The sequence below is a fragment of the Somniosus microcephalus genome, chromosome 18 (genome assembly GCF_052327205.1).
Source record: "Somniosus microcephalus isolate GS21.2 chromosome 18, FLI_Smic_1.0, whole genome shotgun sequence".
In the NCBI taxonomy this organism is placed as follows: Eukaryota; Metazoa; Chordata; class Chondrichthyes; order Squaliformes; family Somniosidae; genus Somniosus; species Somniosus microcephalus.
The window spans coordinates 6,442,851-6,461,895 of NC_141004.1; the positions used below are offsets into that span (position 1 = coordinate 6,442,851).

General features: G+C 51.2%; 1 protein-coding gene across 6 annotated transcripts in view; it reads left to right on the forward strand.

Moving 5' to 3' along the window:
• Positions 1-19,045, forward strand: part of LOC147104991 (serine/threonine-protein kinase TBK1-like) — a 112,342-nt gene that overhangs the window by 72,034 nt on the left and 21,263 nt on the right. For 5 of the 6 annotated variants that reach the window (XM_086010983.1, XM_086010984.1, XM_086010982.1 and 2 more), the window contains 5 exons: positions 3,492-3,593; positions 9,216-9,279; positions 10,903-11,015; positions 15,987-16,063; positions 17,616-17,655. In XM_086010983.1, coding sequence (XP_085867109.1) covers positions 3,492-3,593; positions 9,216-9,279; positions 10,903-11,015; positions 15,987-16,063; positions 17,616-17,655 — 396 coding nt within the window. The remainder of the gene's footprint in view (positions 1-3,491; positions 3,594-9,215; positions 9,280-10,902; positions 11,016-15,986; positions 16,064-17,615; positions 17,656-19,045) is intronic. The other variant, XM_086010985.1, reaches the window with a different exon arrangement.

Sequence of the window (19,045 nt, forward strand, 5' to 3'; positions counted from 1 at the left end):
GTGAGCACAGGGGGTGATGGGTGAACGGGACTGGGTGTGAGTTAGGACACGGGGCAGCGAGCACAGGGGGTGATGGGTGAACGGGACTGGGTGTGAGTTAGGACACGGGGGCAATGAGCACAAGGGGTGATGGGTGAACGGGACTGGGTGTGAGTTAGGACACGGTGCAGTGAGCACAGGGGGTGATGGGTGAACGGGACTGGGTGTGAGTTAGGACACGGGGCAGTGAGCACAAGGGGTGATGGGTGAACGGGACTGGGTGTGAGTTAGGACACGGGGCAGTGAGCACGGGGTGATGGGTGAACGGCACTGGGTGTGAGTTAGGACACGGGGCAGTGAGCACAGGGGGTGATGGGTGAACGGGACTCGGTGTGAGTTAGGACACGGGGCAGTGAGCACAGGGGGTGATGGGTGAACGGGACTGGGTGTGAGTTAGGACACGGGGCAGTGAGCACAGGGGGTGATGGGTGAACGGGACTCGGTGTGAGTTAGGACACGGGGCAGTGAGCACAGGGGGTGATGGGTGAACGGGACTGGGTGTGAGTTAGGACACGGGGCATTGAGCACGGGGGTGATGGGTGAACGGCACTGGGTGTGAGTTAGGACACGGGGCAGTGAGCACAGGGGGTGATGGGTGAACGGGACTGGGTGTGAGTTAGGACACGGGGCAGTGAGCACGGGGTGATGGGTGAACGGGACTCGGTGTGAGTTAGGACACGGGGCAGTGAGCACAGGGGGTGATGGGTGAACGGGACTCGGTGCGAGTTAGGACACGGGGCAGTGAGCACGGGGTGATGGGTGAACGGCACTGGGTGTGAGTTAGGACACGGGGCAGTGAGCACAGGGGGTGATGGGTGAACGGGACTGGGTGTGAGTTAGGACACGGGGCAGTGAGCACAGGGGGTGATGGGTGAACGGGACTGGGTGCGAGTTAGGACACGGGGCAGTGAGCACAGGGGGTGATGGGTGAACGGGACTGGGTGTGAGTTAGGACACGGGGCAGTGAGCACGGGGTGATGGGTGAACGGGACTGGGTGTGAGTTAGGACACGGGGCAGTGAGCACAGTGGGTGATGTGTGAACGGGACTGGGTGTGAGTTAGGACACGGGGCAGTGAGCACAGGGGGTGATGGGTGAACGGGACTGGGTGTGAGTTAGGACACGGGGCAGTGAGCACAGGGGGTGATGGGTGAACGGGACTGGGTGTGAGTTAGGACATGGGGCAGTGAGCACAGGGGGTGATGGGTGAACGGGACTGGGTGTGAGTTAGGACACGGGGCAGTGAGCACAGGGGGTGATGGGTGAACGGGACTGGGTGTGAGTTAGGACATGGGGCGGCAGAGTTCTGGATGAGCTGAAGGTTATGGAGGGTGAAAGATGGGAGGCCGGCCCGGAGAGTGTTCGGATAGTCAAGTCTTTTCAACTGGTTTTGTGCCTTTAAATAATCCGGATGTGCTTCCACAAGGGCTCTGCTCGACTGCCTGGTCTGTGGTACCGATCCATAAGGACCAGAGAACAACTGAGTTGGATGTTCAATCTGTGCTGTGGGTAGGGTTAACAAGGCAAGATAATACATAATAAATTGTAGGATACTGAGTAGTGTAGAGGAACAGAGGGACCTGGGAGTGCATGTCCACAGATCGCTGAAGGTAGCAGGACAGGTAGATAAGGCGGTTAAGAAGGTATACGGGATACTTGCCTTTATTAGCCGAGGCATAGAATATAAGAGCGGGGAGGTTATGCTTGAACTAGTTAGGCCGCAGCCAGAGGACTGCGTGCAGTTCTGGTCACCACATTACAGGGAGGATGTGAGTGCACTAGAGAGGGTACAGAGGAGATTTACGAGGACGTTGCCAGGACTGGGGAATTTTAGCTACGAGGAAAGATTGGATCGGCTGGGGTTGTTTTCTTTGGAACAGAGGAGGCTGAGGGGGGACTTGATTTGAGGTGTATAAAATGATGAGGGGCCTCGATAGAGTGGATAGGAAGGACCGATTTCCCTTAGCAGAGAGGTCAATAACCAGGGGGCAGAGATTTAAAGTAATTGGTAGAAGGATTAGAGGGGAGTTGAGGAGAACCTTTTTCACCCAGAGGGTGGTGGGGGTCTGGAACTCACTGCCTGAAAGGGTGGTCGAGGCAGAAACCCTCATCACATTTAAAAAGTACTTGGATACGCACTTGAAGTGCCGTAACCGACAGGGCTACGGACCAAGAGCTGGAAAGTGGGATTAGGCTGAATCGCTCTTTGTCAGCCGGCACAGACATGATGGGCCGAATGGCCTCCTTCTGTGCTGTAAATGTCTGATTCTATTTGCTGAGTTTGCTAATCTCGGCCGGACTTGTGACTGGGACAGTGCCCCTGGGTTAGAGAGGGTGAAAATCAGCCAGGGTTCCCGCTCTCGACTGCACTGCAGTGATCGCTGCTTGGGAAGTTCTTGTGGGTGGAGTTCTGGTGAGGAGATCAGGTTTGACTGTGATCAATGTTCCCTTTCATTTTTTTTTCTGCGCGGCCCATTCAAAATACGGTACGTGTGCGGTTTTTCCCATTTAAAAGCCGGCTGCGCAAGAGCGGAAAGGGAACAGTGACTGTGATGCCTCCCTATGTTTAAATAGCCCGCTGACACTCGCTGTCTCGGCACACACTGACACAAATTAATTTGGATCAAACTTTATAGCACTCTCGTTGGACTATAGCTTGAACAATTAGTGCAGTTCTGGTTGCCAAGAAGCTGGAGAGACAGTCAAGCACTGGAGGCAGAGCAACGAGGCTCATCCCAGTGTCCGGATCCGAGATGGGAGAAGACCGGGGAAACTTGGGCTCTTCAGCCTGGGGAGGAGGCGTCTGAGCGGGGATTCTATAGAGGGGCATACGATGGTTCAGGGTATCGAAAAAGTTAACCCAGAATATTGCTTTAAATTAAACTGCGGGAGTAGAACGAGAGGACACTGATTCAAACTATTAAAAGGTAATTTTGGAACTGATATCAGGAATTTCCTCTACACACACACACACACACACACACACACACACACACACACACACACACACACACACACACACTCTAGTGGAGGCAACAACCCCGGGATCATTTAAGAGACAATTGGATGCTACAATGAGGGAGATTGTAGTTTCTCTCCGAATGGATGGATTAAGATGGGCCAAATGGCCTTCCTCCTCTGTGACTATCTTGTGATTCACAATGTAACTGCGCTATTCGGGTCTCCGGCTGTACGTTAAAACCGGTTTCAAAATCTTAATCCTGAGCAATTAAAAATTGGACCTTGGACACTGACTGGCCATCTGGCTTTTCAATCCATTGGCGGGATGACTGACAGATTTATTGATTAACAGGCTGATGGACGAGTTGATAGATTTAGTAATAGACTGACGATCACTTTATTGATGGACAGATTCGTTGACGGATGGATTGATTGACAGTTCTGTTGATTGATTGATTGATGGATAGGTCAATGATTGATTGATTTTCGCAGTGCGATTTTGAAGGAGGAATGCAGGAAGACTCTTCAGCAAGTTACAACTTTGAATCTGAAGCTGGGTTTCTGCAGGAGCGCCATGATGAGAATTCAGAGGTTGTGAGTATTGTTTTCATTCCCAATCCGGAACGTAATAATTGCTAAACAAAGACCAAGATCCGTCTAGTTCAGGGGTTCTCCACCGGGAGTCCGCGAGAAGGGTTCAAGGGTCCACGCCTTGGGCGATGGACGGGCTTCACCAGGTGGCTTTGGGTGGAGCCGCCTCACTGCTGCCGCCTGTAGCGGGCGCCCCGTGGAGAGGTGGGCGGCCGGGCCTGGGCTCCCCGGGCCTTTGCTGGCGGTAGAGGCGGGTGCTGCCTGTGGGCGCCCTTTAATTTTTTTTTCCGTGCGAGGCCCCTTTAAGGGGCTATGCGGCCCATTCAAATTTCCGTACGAGCACGGTTTTAATTTTTCTTAATATTTATTTATTCGTTTATGGGATGTGGATGTTGCTGGCAAGGCCGGCATTTATTGCCCATCCCTAATTGCCCTTGAGAAGGTGGTGGTGAGCTGCCTTCTTGAACCACTGCAGTCCGTGTGGTGAAGGTGCTCCCACAGTGCTGTTAGGGAGGGAGTTCCAGGATTTTGACCCAGCGACGATGAAGGAACGGCGATATACTTCCGAGCCAGGATGGTGTGTGACTTGGAGGGGAACTTGGAGGTGGTGGTGTTCCCATGCGCCTGCTGCCCTTGTCCTTCTAGGTGGAAGAGGTCGCGGGTTTGGGAGGTGCTGCCGAAGAAGCCTTGGCGAGTTGCTGCAGTGCATCTTGTAGATGGTACACACTGCGGCCACGGTACGCCGGTGGTGGAGGGAGTGAATGTTTCAGGTGGTGGATGGGGTGCCAATCAAGCGGGCTGCTTTGTCCTGGATGGTGTTGAGCTTCTTGAGTGTTGTTGGAGCTGCACTCATCCAGGCGAGTGGAGAGTATTCCATCACACTACTTACTTGTGCCTTGTAGATGGTGGAAAGGCTTTGGGGAGTCAGGAGGTGAGACACTCGCCACAGAATACCCAGCCTCTGACCTGCTCTTGTTGCCACAGCATTTATGTGGCTGGTCCAGTTAAGTTTCTGGTCAATGGTGACCCCCAGGATGTTGATGGCGGGAGATTTGGTGATGGCAGCACCATTGAATGTCAAGGGGATATGGTTAGACACTCGCTTGTTGGAGATAGTCATTGCCTGGCACTTGTGTGGCGCGAATGTTACCTGCCACTTATCAGCCCAAGCTTGAACGTCGTCCAGGTCTTGTTGCATGCGGGCATGGACTGTTTCATTATCTGTGGAGTTGTGAATGGTGCTGAACACTGCAGTCATCAGTGAACATCCCCATTTCTGACCTTATGTTGGAGGGAAGGTCATTGATGAAGCAGCTGAAGATGATTGGGTCTAGGACACTGCCCTGAGGATCTCCTGCAGCAATGTCCTGGGGCTGTGATGATTGTCCTTCAATCACCACAACCATCTTCCTTTGTGCTAGGTATGACTCCAGCCAGTGGAGCGTTTTCCCCCTGATTCCCATTGCCTTCAATTTTACTAGGGCCCCTTGATGCCACACTCGATCAAATGCTGCCTTGATGTCAAGGGCAGTCATTCTCACCTCACCTCTGGAATTCAGCTCCTTTGTCCATGTTTGGACCAAGGCTGTAATGAGGTCGGGAGCCGAGTGGTCTTGGCGGAACCCAAACTGGGCATCAGTGAGCAGGTTATTGGTGAGTAAGTGCCGCTTGATCGCGCTGTCGATGTCACCTTCCATCACTTTGCTGATGATTGAGAGTAGACTGATGGGGCGGTAATTGATCGGATTGGATTTGTCCTGCTTTTTGTGGACAGGGCATACCTGGGCAGTTTTCCACATTGTCGGATAGATGCCAGTGTTGTAGCTGTACTGGAACAGCTTGGCTAGAGGTGCGGCTAGTTCTGGAGCACAAGTCTTCAGCACGATAGCCGGGATGTTGTCGGGGCCCCTAGCCTTTACTGTATCCAGTGCGCTCAGCCATTTCTTGATATCACGTGGAGTGAATCGAATTGGCTGAAGACTGGCTTCTGCGATGATGGGGGCCTCAGGAGTAGGCTGATATGGATCATCCACTCGGCACTTCTGGCTGAAGATGGTTGCAAACGTTTCAGCTTCGTCTTTTGCACTCACGTGCTGGGCTCCACCATCATTGAGGATGGGGGTATTCATGGAGCCTCCTCCTCCCGTTAGTTGTTTAATGGTCCACCGCCATTCACGACTGGATGTGGCAGGACTACAGAGCTTTGATCTGATCTGTTGATTGTGGGATCGCTTAGCCCTGTCTATAGCATGCTGCTTCCGCTGTTTAGCATGCACAAATTGCGAAGCCGGCAAGAGGCCTGCGCAGGAGTTCCAGAGCGCTGCTCGGCCGCACAACTTCACGGGAACATTGCCGGTGACCACCTGCTGCGGTGTGCGAGTGTGCGAGTGTGCGAGTGCGCGAGTGTGAGAGTGCGCTTGCGAGTGTGCGAGTGTGAGTGTGTGTGTGTGCGCACATGTGAGTGTGTGTGTACAGGCGTGTGGTGCCTTCCACTGTCCAACATCCCGCCGACACTCGCTCTCTAGGCTCACGCCTGTACCTTGGCCCATTGGCCAGGTGTTGAAGTCTGGCGGAGCAGTGTCCCAGCAACAGTCCGCACCTCTAGGAGAGCAGCAGAGAAAATAACTCCACTCCTGGGTAGACCTTTCTCTCGGACACGAATTGGGGCTGAGTTCACTGAGGAACTGCCTGTGCCACGGACAGCAGCGGCTCTGTATATTCCGCCGGTGCTGCTCACTAATATCTCTACAATTAACCCTTGCTTATTGGCTGAGCTTCCAGCTGAGCTCAGCATCGCCACCAGCAGGTATTTTGTGGTAGTGTCCGTACGTACTGTTTAAGGAGTAAAGACAGACTTGCATTTCTATAGCGCCTTTCACGACCTCAGGACGTCCCAAAGCGCTTTACAGCCAAGTCATTACTTTTGAAGTGTAGTCACTGTTGGAATGTAGGAAATGCGGAAGTCAATTTGTGCACAGCAAGATCCCACAAACAGCAATGGAATAATTGACAAGATCATCAGTTTTTTTCAGTGAATTTGGTTGAGGGATAAATATTGGCCAGGTCACCAGAACTCCGCTGCTCTTCTTCGAAGAATCATAGAAGTTTACGGCACAGAAGGAGGCCATTCGACCCATTGGCCTAGAAATTCAGTTGTTTGCGCCAGCCGCTAGCGCCTTAGGAGGAGGAGATGTGTGGCGCTAGGCGGCTAGCGGCCGGGCGCAGCGCGATCTGCGCCTCTCCCCAACTTCAGTAAAGATTTAGCGGCGGCGCAAAGCCTTTGCGCGCGCTCAGCTGCGCGCGCAGATCCTGACGTCATTTCATCGTGCAACGCCCTTTGTGCGCCCCGAACCGGAAATTCAGTGGCGCCGCCCTTCTTTGCGCCTGGTGCCCCCAGCCACTGGTAGAGGGGAATGGTTCCCGGTCGCTGCGGGGCGCGGGGGGCGCTATTTAAAGGGGACTCCTCCTGCAGTATAAGTGGCAGCCATTTTGTGCCAATCCCTCTGTGTGAGAGACGGATATTTGGAGAGAGACAAAGGCAGAGAGCTTTCTGCTTTGACTCTGCGCTTGCACAGGTACTTGTGGCTTCAGGCCAGAGCTTTGCACTTGGATTTCACTTTCAGTGCCATAGCCTTGAGTCGCCACATATAATGGGGGCTGCAATGGGTGGAAACGTTGGCTTTCTGCATTGCATTCAAAGGGATCAGAGACGCCGTGAGAGAGTGCCAGTCATGGCCAGACGGAGATTGGCCAACAGGCGTCGGCACAGAAGGCCTTACCCACCCAGGGTATACCGCCAGCAGTTCTCATATCTGAACATGTCTGAGGAGCAGTGTGTTCGGAGGATGCGATTCAGAAAGGAGATGGTCACTGAGATCTGCCACCTGCTTCGCAGAGATCTGCAGCCACAGCTGAGGAGCAGGACGTCTCTGTCGGTGGCAGTGAAGGTGACGGTGGCTCTCAACTTCGATGCCACTGGCTCCTTCCAATCCGCTACTGGGGACATTGCCAACATCTCCCAGTTCGCGGTACATTGCTGCATCCGCCAGGTGAACAATGCCCTTTTCAGAAGGAGACGTCAGTACATCTCCTTCCCCATGACCCTGGACAAGCAGCAAGAGCGTGCAATCGGATTTGGAAGAATAGCGGGCTTCCCCATGGTCCAGGGCGTGGAACTGATGAACCAGCAATGGTCAGGCCTTGCTTCAGGGCTGCAGTGTGCAGGGCATGGCAGCCAAACAAGTCGACCCTTCCCCTTTAAGAGCTGACCAGCGCCAGCGTGTCTGCCTTCATTGAGCAACTCGCCGCACCTGCGCTGCGCCCATCCTCGGTGTTAGCGCCCCGGATCGCCGGCTTAGCGCCTAATGATAGTCGTGCATCGCCTGCTTTAGCGCAGCAGCAACCTCTTGGGGCGATGCCACTGAATATCGGCGAAGGTGGCGCGAAGTTGCGCCGGGCGCAAACTTTAGCGGCTGCCCGGCTGTAGCGCCCCAAACGTGGCTATACTGAATTTCTAGGCCATTGTGTCTGTGCCGGCCGAAAAAGCAATCCAACCGAATCCCACTTCCCAGCTCTTGGTCCGTAGCCCTGTCGGTTACGGTACTTCAAGTGTATATCCAAGTACTTTTTAAATGTGATGAGGGTTTCTGCCTCTCCCACCCTTTCAGGCAGTGAGTTCCAGACCTCCACCACCCTCTGGGTGAAAAAAGTTCTCCTCAACTCCCCTCTAATCCTACATAATGCCATAGAATCTTTTACATCCACCTGAGAGGACAGATGGGGCCTCGATCTAATATTTCATCTGAAAGACTGCCCCTCCGACAGTGCAGCGCTCCCTCAGTACTACCCCTCCGACAGTGCGGAGCTCCCTCAGTACTGCCCCTCCGACAGTGCAAAGCTCTCTCAGTACTGCCCCTCTGACAGTGCGGCGCTCCCTCAGTACTGCCCCTCCGACAGTGCAGCGCTCCCTCAGTACTGCTCCTCTGACAGTGCAGCGCTCCCTCAGTACTACCCCTCCGACAGTGCAACGCTCCCTCAGTACTGCCCCCCTGACAGTGCAAAGCTCTCTCAGTGCTGCCCCTCCGACAGTGCGGCGCTCCCTCAGTACTGCCCCTCCGACAGTGCAGCGCTCCCTCAGTACTGCTCCTCTGACAGTGCAACGCTCCCTCAGTACTGCCCCTCTGACAGTGCAATGCTCTCTCAGTACTGCCCCTCCGACAGTGCGGCGCTCCCTCAGTACTGCCCCTCCGACAGTGCAGCACTCACTCAGTACTACCCCTCCGACAGTGCGGCGCTCCCTCAGTACTGCCCCTCCGACAGTGCGGCGCTCCCTCAGTACTGCCCCTCCGACAGTGCGGCGCTCCCTCAGTACTGCCCCTCCGACAGTGCGGCGCTCCCTCAGTACTGCCCCTCCGACAGTGCGGCTCTCCCTCAGTACTGCCCCTCCGACAGTGCGGCGCTCCCTCAGTACTGCACTGTGAGTGGCAGCCTAGGTTATGGACTCAGGTGTCCGGAATTGGACTTGAATCGACGAGCTTCTGACCCGGAGGCGGGAGTGCTGCCCACTGAGTCACGGCTAACACTGATAGGAAGTCAGTATATTAATCGTGAAACTTTTCCCCACAGATATGGCCCGCTGCCTCCGATGAATCCGACGGAAGTGGGTGACCTTCATGTTAAACTGCAGTCGGTGAGTCAATCGTTCGTTTTTGGTGTATGAAGATGCTGAGCTGAGCAATTCCAACACACACACCCATCTCCCGAGCCCAGGCTATTGGGGAAATTATTGCCTCAGCTCATCCCCTTGCTCTGTACCACTGGGGTATCTCCAGATTCCACACTTAGCCATTCAGGGCTGATGTCAGGAAGCACTTCTTCACACAAAGGCTAGTGGGAATCTGGAACTCTCTCCCCCAAAAATCTGTTGAGCCTGGGGGTCAAATGAAAATGTTAAAACTGGGCTTGATAGATTTTTGCTAGACAAGGGTATCGAGGTTTACGAAAGCAAGGCGGGTCAATGGAGCTAAGATACAGATCAGCCATGATCTCATTGAATGGTGGAACAGGCTCGAGGGGCTGAATGGCCTCCACCTGTTCCTATGTCCAGAAAGGTTAAGGGGGAATCTCGTTGAAGGATGGAGAAAGTAAATTCTTACTACCTCAAAGTAAATCAGGAAAGTAGAAGCAAAGAAGGTAAATGGAGATGAAACTTAGAAAGGATATCAGAACAATCCTTTACTCAGAGAGAGAGAGAGAGAGAATGATCCACCAGGCAGAGACAAAAGCGTTTGGGTTATTCAAAATACAATTAGAAGACACAATGGAAGAGTTAATGTACCAGGGGGATGTACTGTACCTGCCCTGGGAGTGTTTGATGGGACAGTGTAGAGGGAGCTTTGCTCTGTATCTAACCCATGCTGTCCCTGCCCTGGGAGTGTTTGATGGGACAGTGTAGAGGGAGCTTTACTCTGTATCTAACCCGTGCTGTACCTGCCCTGGGAGTGTTTGATGGGACAGTGTAGAGGGAGCTTTACTCTGTATCTAACCCGTGCTGTACCTGCCCTGGGAGTGTTTGATGGGACAGTGTAGAGGGAGCTTTACTCTGTATCTAACCCGTGCTGTCCCTGCCCTGGGAGTGTTTGATGGGACAGTGTAGAGGGAGCTTTACTCTGTATCTAACCCGTGCTGCACCTGCCCTGGGAGTGTTTGATGGGACAGTGTAGAGGGAGCTTTACTCTGTATCTAACCCGTGCTGTCCCTGCCCTGGGAGTGTTTGATGGGACAGTGTAGAGGGAGCTTTACTCTGTATCTAACCTGTGCTGTACCTGCCCTGGGAGTGTTTGATGGGACAGTGTAGAGGGAGCTTTACTCTGTATCTAACCTGTGCTGTCCCTGCCCTGGGAGTGTTTGATGGGACAGTGTAGAGGGAGCTTTACTCTGTATCTAACCCGTGCTGCACCTGCCCTGGGAGTGTTTGATGGGACAGTGTAGAGGGAGCTTTACTCTGTATCTAACCCGTGCTGTCCCTGCCCTGGGAGTGTTTGATGGGACAGTGTAGAGGGAGCTTTACTCTGTATCTAACCCGTGCTGTACCTGCCCTGGGAGTGTTTGATGGGATAGTGTAGAGGGAGCTTTACTCTGTATCTAACCCGTGCTGTACCTGCCCTGGGAGTGTTTGATGGGGCAGTGTAGAGGGAGCTTTACTCTGTATCTAACCCGTGCTGTACCTGCCCTGGGAGACTGAAATATCACTCCATTCAGCAGGGCCAACCCACGATATATAAAGTGTATGTTTAATTATCTTGTGTTGCAGGCGCTGGATTTCCTGGGTAGTTCCTCCCACAGTGTTCAAAGCAGTCAGAAGGAACTGGATCTGATAGCAGTTGAATGGTCCAAGAGGAATGACGCACATCATGAGGATAATACGTGAGCACCGTTTACTTCAGGAGCTGGAACCATAGAGGATTACAGCATCATGTCTGTGTGGCTCTTTGTTGGAGCAATCCCAAATTAATCCCACTGCCCCGCTCTCTCCCCATAGCCCTGTATCAATCCCAAATTAATCCCACTGCCCCGCTCTCTCCCCATAGCCCTGTATCAATCCCAAACTAATCCCGCTGCCCCGCTCTCTCCCCATAGCCCTGTATCAATCCCAAACTAATCCCACTGCCTGCTCTCTCCCCATAGCCCTGTATCAATCCCAAATTAATCCCACTGCCCCGCTCTCTCCCCATAGCCCTGTATCAATCCCAAACTAACCCCACTGCCGTGCTCTCTCCCCATAGCCCTGTATCAATCCCAAATTAATCCCACTGCCCCGCTCTCTCCCCATAGCCCTGTATCAATCCCAAACTAACCCCACTGCCCTGCTCTCTCCCCATAGCCCTGTATCAATCCCCAAACTAATCAATTCAATTCAATTCAATTCAAATCGCTTTATTGGCATGACAAGTTACATCTTATGTTACCAAAGCATCGAAAAACATTCATGTTTGTACACAAAAATACAGATCTATCCATACAGTGTATAAACAGATATATCCCTGAGTGTATAAATATACTTTCATATAATTTATATATACTCTTTTCTTATATTTAGTGGTTGTCCCTCTGTTTATGGCAAGCTGTAACATAGTGTGCCGCTAGTGTTACACAATTTCTCTCTTCCCCTAGTAGGTATGGGAGTTTTTGGTCGTCATTCAAATTTCTGAATTCCGGGCATATTTTTGTGAATTTTGGGTAGAAATTCTCCCTTATGCCCTGGTATTTTCTACAAGCTGTGAGGAAGTGCATCTCTGTCTCCACCACTCCCTGACTGCAGTGAGAGCATATCCTGTCCTCTCTTGGTAGCCGGGTCTGCCTGTGTCTACCTTTTTCGATCGCCAGGCTATGTTCACTAAGTCTGTACATTGTCAAGGTTTTTCTCAGTTTGCTATCCTTTACCATGGTCAGATAATCAGCCATGTTGTATTGTCTGTTTAGGGCCGAGTAGCAATTGAGTTTGCTTTGGGTTTTTGTTGTTTCTGCCCAATATGACAGATATTTTTCCTTTTGCTTAGCGACGATTGTGTTGGGTCGAATTCTTTGTGTTACGCTGTCACTGTCCTGGGGCTGGTTATTGTTAGTAGTGTTAGTAGTTACTTCACTGAGTCCCAGGACTAGTTGACTGAGGGTATTCTTCTTTATGGTCCTCTCTTGGCATTTCAGGGCTTCGTAATGATAGCATTGGGGGTTGCTCATTTCTAGGTGTTTCCAGAATTTGGTGGCTCTTTTTTGGATAGTGATTATTAATGGATATTGGCCTAGTTCTGCCCTGCATGCATTGTTTACGGTTTTCCTTTGAGTCCGGAGGATACTTTTACAGAATTCTGCATGTAGGATCTCAATTGGGTGTTTGTCCCATTTTGCAAATTCTTGTTGTGTTAGCGGTCCCCACACCTCACTGCCATAGAGTGCAATTGGTTCAATTACTGATTTGAAAATTTTGAGCCAAATGCTAATTGGGATTTCTATTTGGATTGATTTTTTAATGGCATAGAAAGCCCTTCTTGCTTTCTCTTTCAGTTCATTCACAGCCAGTTTGAAATTTCCCGTAGAACTGATTTTTAAGCCCAAGTATGTGTAGTTAGTGGTTTGTTCAATTTTGGTTGTTCCTAGTGTGAAATTTATTTTGGGTCCCTGATGTCTGGATCTTTGCTGGAACACAAGGACTTTGGTTTTTTGGGGATTTATTGTCAGGGCCCAAGTCTGGCAGTACGACTCCAGCAGATCCAGGTTCTGCTGTAGACCCTCCTTAGTTGGTGACAGCAGAACCAGGTCATCTGCATAGAGGAGGAATTTAACCTTAGATTCGTATAGGGTGAGGCCGGGTGCTGTAGATTGTTCAAGTAGTTTTGCCAATTCATTTATGTAAATATTAAAGAGTGTCGGTGAGATTGGCGAGCCCTGCGTCACCCCCCCGCCCCTGTGGGAAGTATTTTGTTTGTTTGTCTCCAATTTTAACTGCACATTTGTTGTTTGTATACATTGATTTAATTACATCATATGTTTTTCCCCCTACCCCGCTTTCGATAAGTTTCAGGAATAAACCGTCGTGCCAGATGGAATCGAAAGCCTTCTGGAAATCTATAAAGCATGCGTAGATTTTGCTTTTGTTTTGATGAACGTGTTTGTCGATTAGGGTCTGTTGGGTGAAGATATGATCTGATGTTCTATAGTTTGGCAGGAATCCAATTTGGCTTTTACTCAAGACATTGTGCTCCTCAAGGAAGTTTATGTCTTTTGTTTATGATACTACAGAATACCTTCCCCAGGTTACTGTTTACACAGATGCCTCGATAGTTATTTGGGTCGACTTTGTCCCCACTTTTGTATATGGGCGTTATGAGTCCTTTGTTCCAGATATCACGGAAGTAACCGACACTCAGAACCAAGTTGAAGAGTTTTAGGATAGCCAGTTTCATTTTATCGTCTGTGTGTTTAATCATCTCGCTTAGTATGCCGTCTGCCCCGCAAGCTTTTCCTGGTCGCAGGTCCTTGAGTTTTTCAAAAAGTTCTTTTTCTGTTATTATGGAGTCTAGCGGGTTTTGGTTATCTTTTATGGCCATTTCGAGCTTTTCCAGTTTTTTGCATATTTGGTGTTGCTCTGGCCTTAGTGTGTTTTTCTGGTATAATTTTTCAAAGTGGTTTTCCCATGTGTCTCCATTTTGAATGGCCAATTCGTCGTGTTGTTTTTTGTGTAATGTATTCCAGTTGTCCCAGAAACAATTGGAATCAATGGATTCCTCAATGGAGCTGAGTGTATTCTTAATATATTGCTCTTTTTTGGTTCTGAGTGTGTTTCTGTATTGTGTTAGTGTCTGACAATAAGTAAGGCGTAATTCCTCGTTTTCTGGATGTCTGTGTTTTTGGTTTGATATTTTTCTAAGTTTTTTCCTCATGTTATGGCAATCTGGGTCACACTGCCCCACTCTCCCCATAGCCCTGTATCAATCACAAACTAATCCCACTGCCCCACTCACTCTCCCCATAGCCCTGTATCAATCCCAAACTAACCCCACTGCCCCGCTCTCTCCCCATAGCCCTGTATCAATCCCAAACTAATCCCGCTGCCCTGCTCTCTCCCCATAGCCCTGTATCAATCCCAAACGAATCCCACTGCCCTGCTCTCTCCCCATAGCCCTGTATCAATCCCAAACTAATCCCGCTGCCCTGCTCTCTCCCCATAGCCCTGTATCAATCCCAAACTAATCCTGCTGCCCTGCTCTCTCCCCATAGCCCTGTATCAATCCCAAACTAATCCTGCTGCCCCACTCACTCTCCCCATAGCCCTGTATCAATCCCAAACTAATCCCGCTGCCCCGCTCTCTCCCCATAGCCCTGTATCAATCCCAAACTAATCCCACTGCCCCGCTCTCTCCCCATAGTCCTGTATCAATCCCAAACTAATCCCACTGCCCCGCTCTCTCCCCATAGCCCTGTATCAATCCCAAACTAATCCCACTGCCCCGCTCTCTCCCCATAGTCCTGTATCAATCCCAGACTAATCCCACTGCCCCGCTCTAGTCTCCCATCCCCGGCATCACTGGACGCTCTCCGTGACGTTAGCGCCTTTCTGTAACGGGGAGCCCAAACCGGCACAGTATTCCACGGTACTGTGTGTGGCGCAAATTGGGCTTCAAACCAGGTCCTTGGTCTCCCTGGCAACAGTGAAGGAGGTCCGCAGGAGGAGGGGACGAGGCAGGGAGTTCCAGTGGGCTGGAGCGTAGAGGCTGAGTGAGAAGCGATGGAGGAGGTTACAGTTTGACAAGTTCAATTGACGTCAGATTCAGATGAATATTTAAGACAAATGGTTCATCTTAACTTTGGGAGATGGTGTTAAGCGGGCGACACTGAAATAGCCGCCTGATATTCACCGCCACCCGACTTACCTTTCCGTTAAAGTCAATCGGAGGCAAAGTTGGGTGGGGCGCATAATGAACGAACAAACTTAAAATTGCCCCCAAAGTGCTCTCAATCAATCCAACAATGATGCAGGCTGTTGTATTACAGCCAACAATATGGATTGGCAATCAGAAACAAACAACTACAGATCGAAGTGAATTTCTTAACAATATTACTGATACATGGCCAGCTCACTCCACTTTTAAACAGAACATATTTATTTTTAGAGCTGGTTGTTTTTTTGGAGCTGTCGGCCTTGGCTCAGTGGGTCGCACCCTCGCCTCCGAGTCAGAAGGTCGTGGTTTCAAGCCTCACTCTAGAGATTTGAGCACAAAATCCAGGCTGACACTCCGGTGCCATGCTGAGGGAGTGCTGCACTGTCGGAGGTGCCGTCTTTCGGATGAGACATTATACCGCAGCCCCGTCTGCTCTCTCCGGTGGACATAAAAGATCCCACGGCCACTATTTTGAAGAAGAGCTTGGGGAGTTCTCCCCGGTGTCCTGGGCCAATATTTATCCTCATTCAACATCACTAAAAACAGATGATCTGGTCATTATCACATTGCTGTTTGTGTGGGAGCTTGCTGTGCGCAAATTGGTTACGTTACAGCAGCGACTGCACTTCATTGGCTGTAAAGTGCTTTGGGCATCCTGAGGTTGTGGAAGGCGCTATAGAAATGCAAGTTCTTTCTTTCTTTGATTGCATGAAGACGTGCTTGTGTGTCGATGTTGGGTGAGGACAGGGTCGAGCTCGGCTGTGACGCTCCGATAACCCGGCTGACACTCGCTGTCTAAACGTGCACACGGCGAATGGGAACTTGGTTGAGGCCCGAGTGGTCATAGAGTCGGTCCCTAGCATGGAGGAGAGGAGGAAATGAAGGGATGAATAGAATAGATGAGGAAGATCTGTGAATGAAGAATAATTAATATTTGTGTTGTCTAATTATTTTATAGAATTGGAAAAGTGGAAGTTTTACTGGAGAAAGTATCTGCTGTTCACCACCAGCTCAGAAGGGACCGACTGAGAATGAGTAAGGAGCTGATGCATTGCTGGGTAATACGTTGGAGACGTGGTGCAGTGTCAAACACGGCCAGCGGCCGCAACTGGGCACCAAGCCTACTGGCGCCCATACCCTTCGGTCATGCCTCTGAGTCAGAAGGTCGTAGGCTCAAGTCCCACTCCAGAGACTTGAGCACAAAATCCAGGCTGACGCTCCCAGTGCAGTGCTGAGGGAGTGCAGCACTGTCGGAGGTGCCGTCTTTCGGATGAGACATTAAACCGAGGCCCCGTCTGCTCTCTCAGGCGGACGGAAAAGATCCCACAGCACTATTTCAAAGAAGAGCAGGGGAGTTCTCCCCGGTGTCCTGGGCCAATATTTATCCCTCAACCAACATCACTAAAACAGATGATCTGGTCATTATCACATTGCTGTTTGTGGGAGCTTGCTGTGCGCAAATTGGCTGCTGTGTTTCCCACATTACAACAGTGACGACACTTCAAAAAAAGTACTTCATTGGCTGTAAAGCGCTTTGTGACGTCTTGAGGTTGTGAAAGGCGCTATAGAAATGCAAGTCTTTCTTTCTCACAACCATTTCTCATTTAGTCTTCGGCTCCGTGCATCAGTTCTGCCTTCCCAAACTGCCCCTGAAGGCGCGAGCTCGTACTGGGCGACAGTTCCACAGACGCTGGTTGCCCTTGGCTCACTTCGTCCAAGTGTCACTTGGGAACCTGTGTAAGATGAGTCGGCGGGCTATTTGACAGTGGGGGAGGGGAGCGGGGTGTAACGCCAAACCTAAACTTGGTTTTCACCCAACCCCCACACAACATAAATACTGTGGCAACAAGAGCAGGTCAGAGGCTGGGTATTCTACAGCGAGTGTCTCACCTCCTGACTCCCCAAAGCCATTCCACCATCTACAAGTCAGGAGTGTGATGGAATACTCTCCACTTGCCTGGATGAGTGCAGCTCCAACAACACTCAAGAAGCTCGACACCATCCAGAACAAAGCAGCCCGCTTGATTGGCACCCCATCCACCACCTTAAACATTCACTCCCCCCACCACCGGCGCACCGTGGCTGCAGTGTGTACCATCTACAAGATACACTGCAGCAACTCGCCAAGACTTCTTCGGCAGCACCTCCCAAAGTCGTGACCTCTTCCACCTAGAAGGACAAGGGCAGCAGGCGCACAGGAACACCATCACCTGCAAGTTCCCCCCCAAGTCACACACCATCCCGACTTGGAAATATATCGGCCGTTCCTTCATCGTTGCTGGGTCAAAATCCTGGAACTCCCTCCCTAACAGCACTGTGGGAGCACCTTCACCACACGGACTGCAGCGGTTCAAGAAGGCGGCTCACCACCACCTTCTCAAGGGCAATTAGGGGTGGGCAATAAATACTGGCCTTGCCATGAAGCCCACATCCCAGGAACAAATAAAAAAAAGAAAAATGCGCCCTCCCAGTCAATGGATGGTCGCAGTGGGAGCGGGTTTAATGATCCCTACATTAGAGGCAGGCTCAGCTTGAATTAAGCATTGGCATTTGCAGTGGTCTAATCATCCAATATTTGTGTTTTCAGAACTTCAGTACAATGACGAGCAAATCCATAAATTTGAGAAGTAAGTTTGCTTTATAATTTGTCCCATGTCAGTTTAAAAGTGTAAGCTTGGCTCGGTGGGTAGCACTCCCACCTCTGAGTCAGAATGTCGTGGGTTCAAGTCCCACTCCAGAGACTTGACCACAAAAATCCTGGCTGACCCTCCCAGTGCAGTATTGAGGGAGCGCTGCACTGTCGGAGGGGCAGTACTGAGGGAGCGCCACACTATCGGAGGGGCAGTACTGAGGGAGCGCCACACTATCGGAGGGGCAGTACTGAGGGAGCGCTGCACTGTCAGAGGGGCAGTACTGAGGGAGCGCTGCACTGTCGAAGGGGCAGTACTGAGGGAGCGCTGCACTGTCGGAGGGGCAGTACTGAGGGAGTGCTGCACTGTCAGAGGGGCAGTACTGAGGGAGCGCTGCACTGTCAGAGGGGCAGTACTGAGGGAGCGCTGCACTGTCGGAGGGGCAGTACTGAGGGAGTGCTGCACTGTCAGAGGGGCAGTACTGAGGGAGTGCTGCACTGTCAGAGGGGCGGGAGTGCTGCACTGTCAGAGGGGCAGTACTGAGGGAGCGCCGCACTGTTGGACGGGCAGTACTGAGGGAGCGCTGCACTGTCGGAGGGGCAGTACTGAGGGAGCGCTGCACTGTCAGAGGGGCAGTACTGAGGGAGCGCCGCACTGTCGGAGGGGCAGTACTGAGGGAGCGCCGCACTGTTGGAGGGGCAGTACTGAGGGAGTGCTGCACTATCGGAGGGGCCTTTCTTCAGATGAGACGCTAAACCAAGGTTGTTCTGGTGGTTCAGTTGCACATTAAAGATCTCATGGAATTATTGGAATGGCATTTTTCCTGCAACCAACCACTTAAAAATAGATTAACGGGTCATTCATTGCATTGTTGTTTGTGGGATCTTGCTGTGTGTAAAGTCACTGCCATATTTGCCTACATAACATATTACTGCATTTCTGACTATGTGAAGTGTTTTGGGATATTTGTGAGAGATCAGTGAGGTGTTGTATGAATTGAAGCTGCTTCTTTCTCTTGCTGAAGCCAAGGTGACCCACGGCAACCTTGCCAATCTGCAGAGCCAGTGGCAGAGTGGCACTGCCAAATGGTCACTTGCAGCTTCATAGAATCTTACAGCACAGGAGGAGGCCATTCGGCCCATCGTGCCTGTGCCGGCTCTTTGAAAGAGCTCTCCAGTTAGTCCCACCCCCCGCTCTTTCCCCAGAGCCCTGCAAATTTTTCCCCTTCAAGTATTTATCCAATTCCCATTTGAAAGTTACTATTGAATCTGCTCCCACCGCCCTTTCAGGCAGCGCATTCTAGATCACAACAACTTGCTGTGTGAAAAACATTCTCCTCATCTCTCCCCCTGGATTTTTTGCCAATTATCTTCAATCTGTGTCCTCT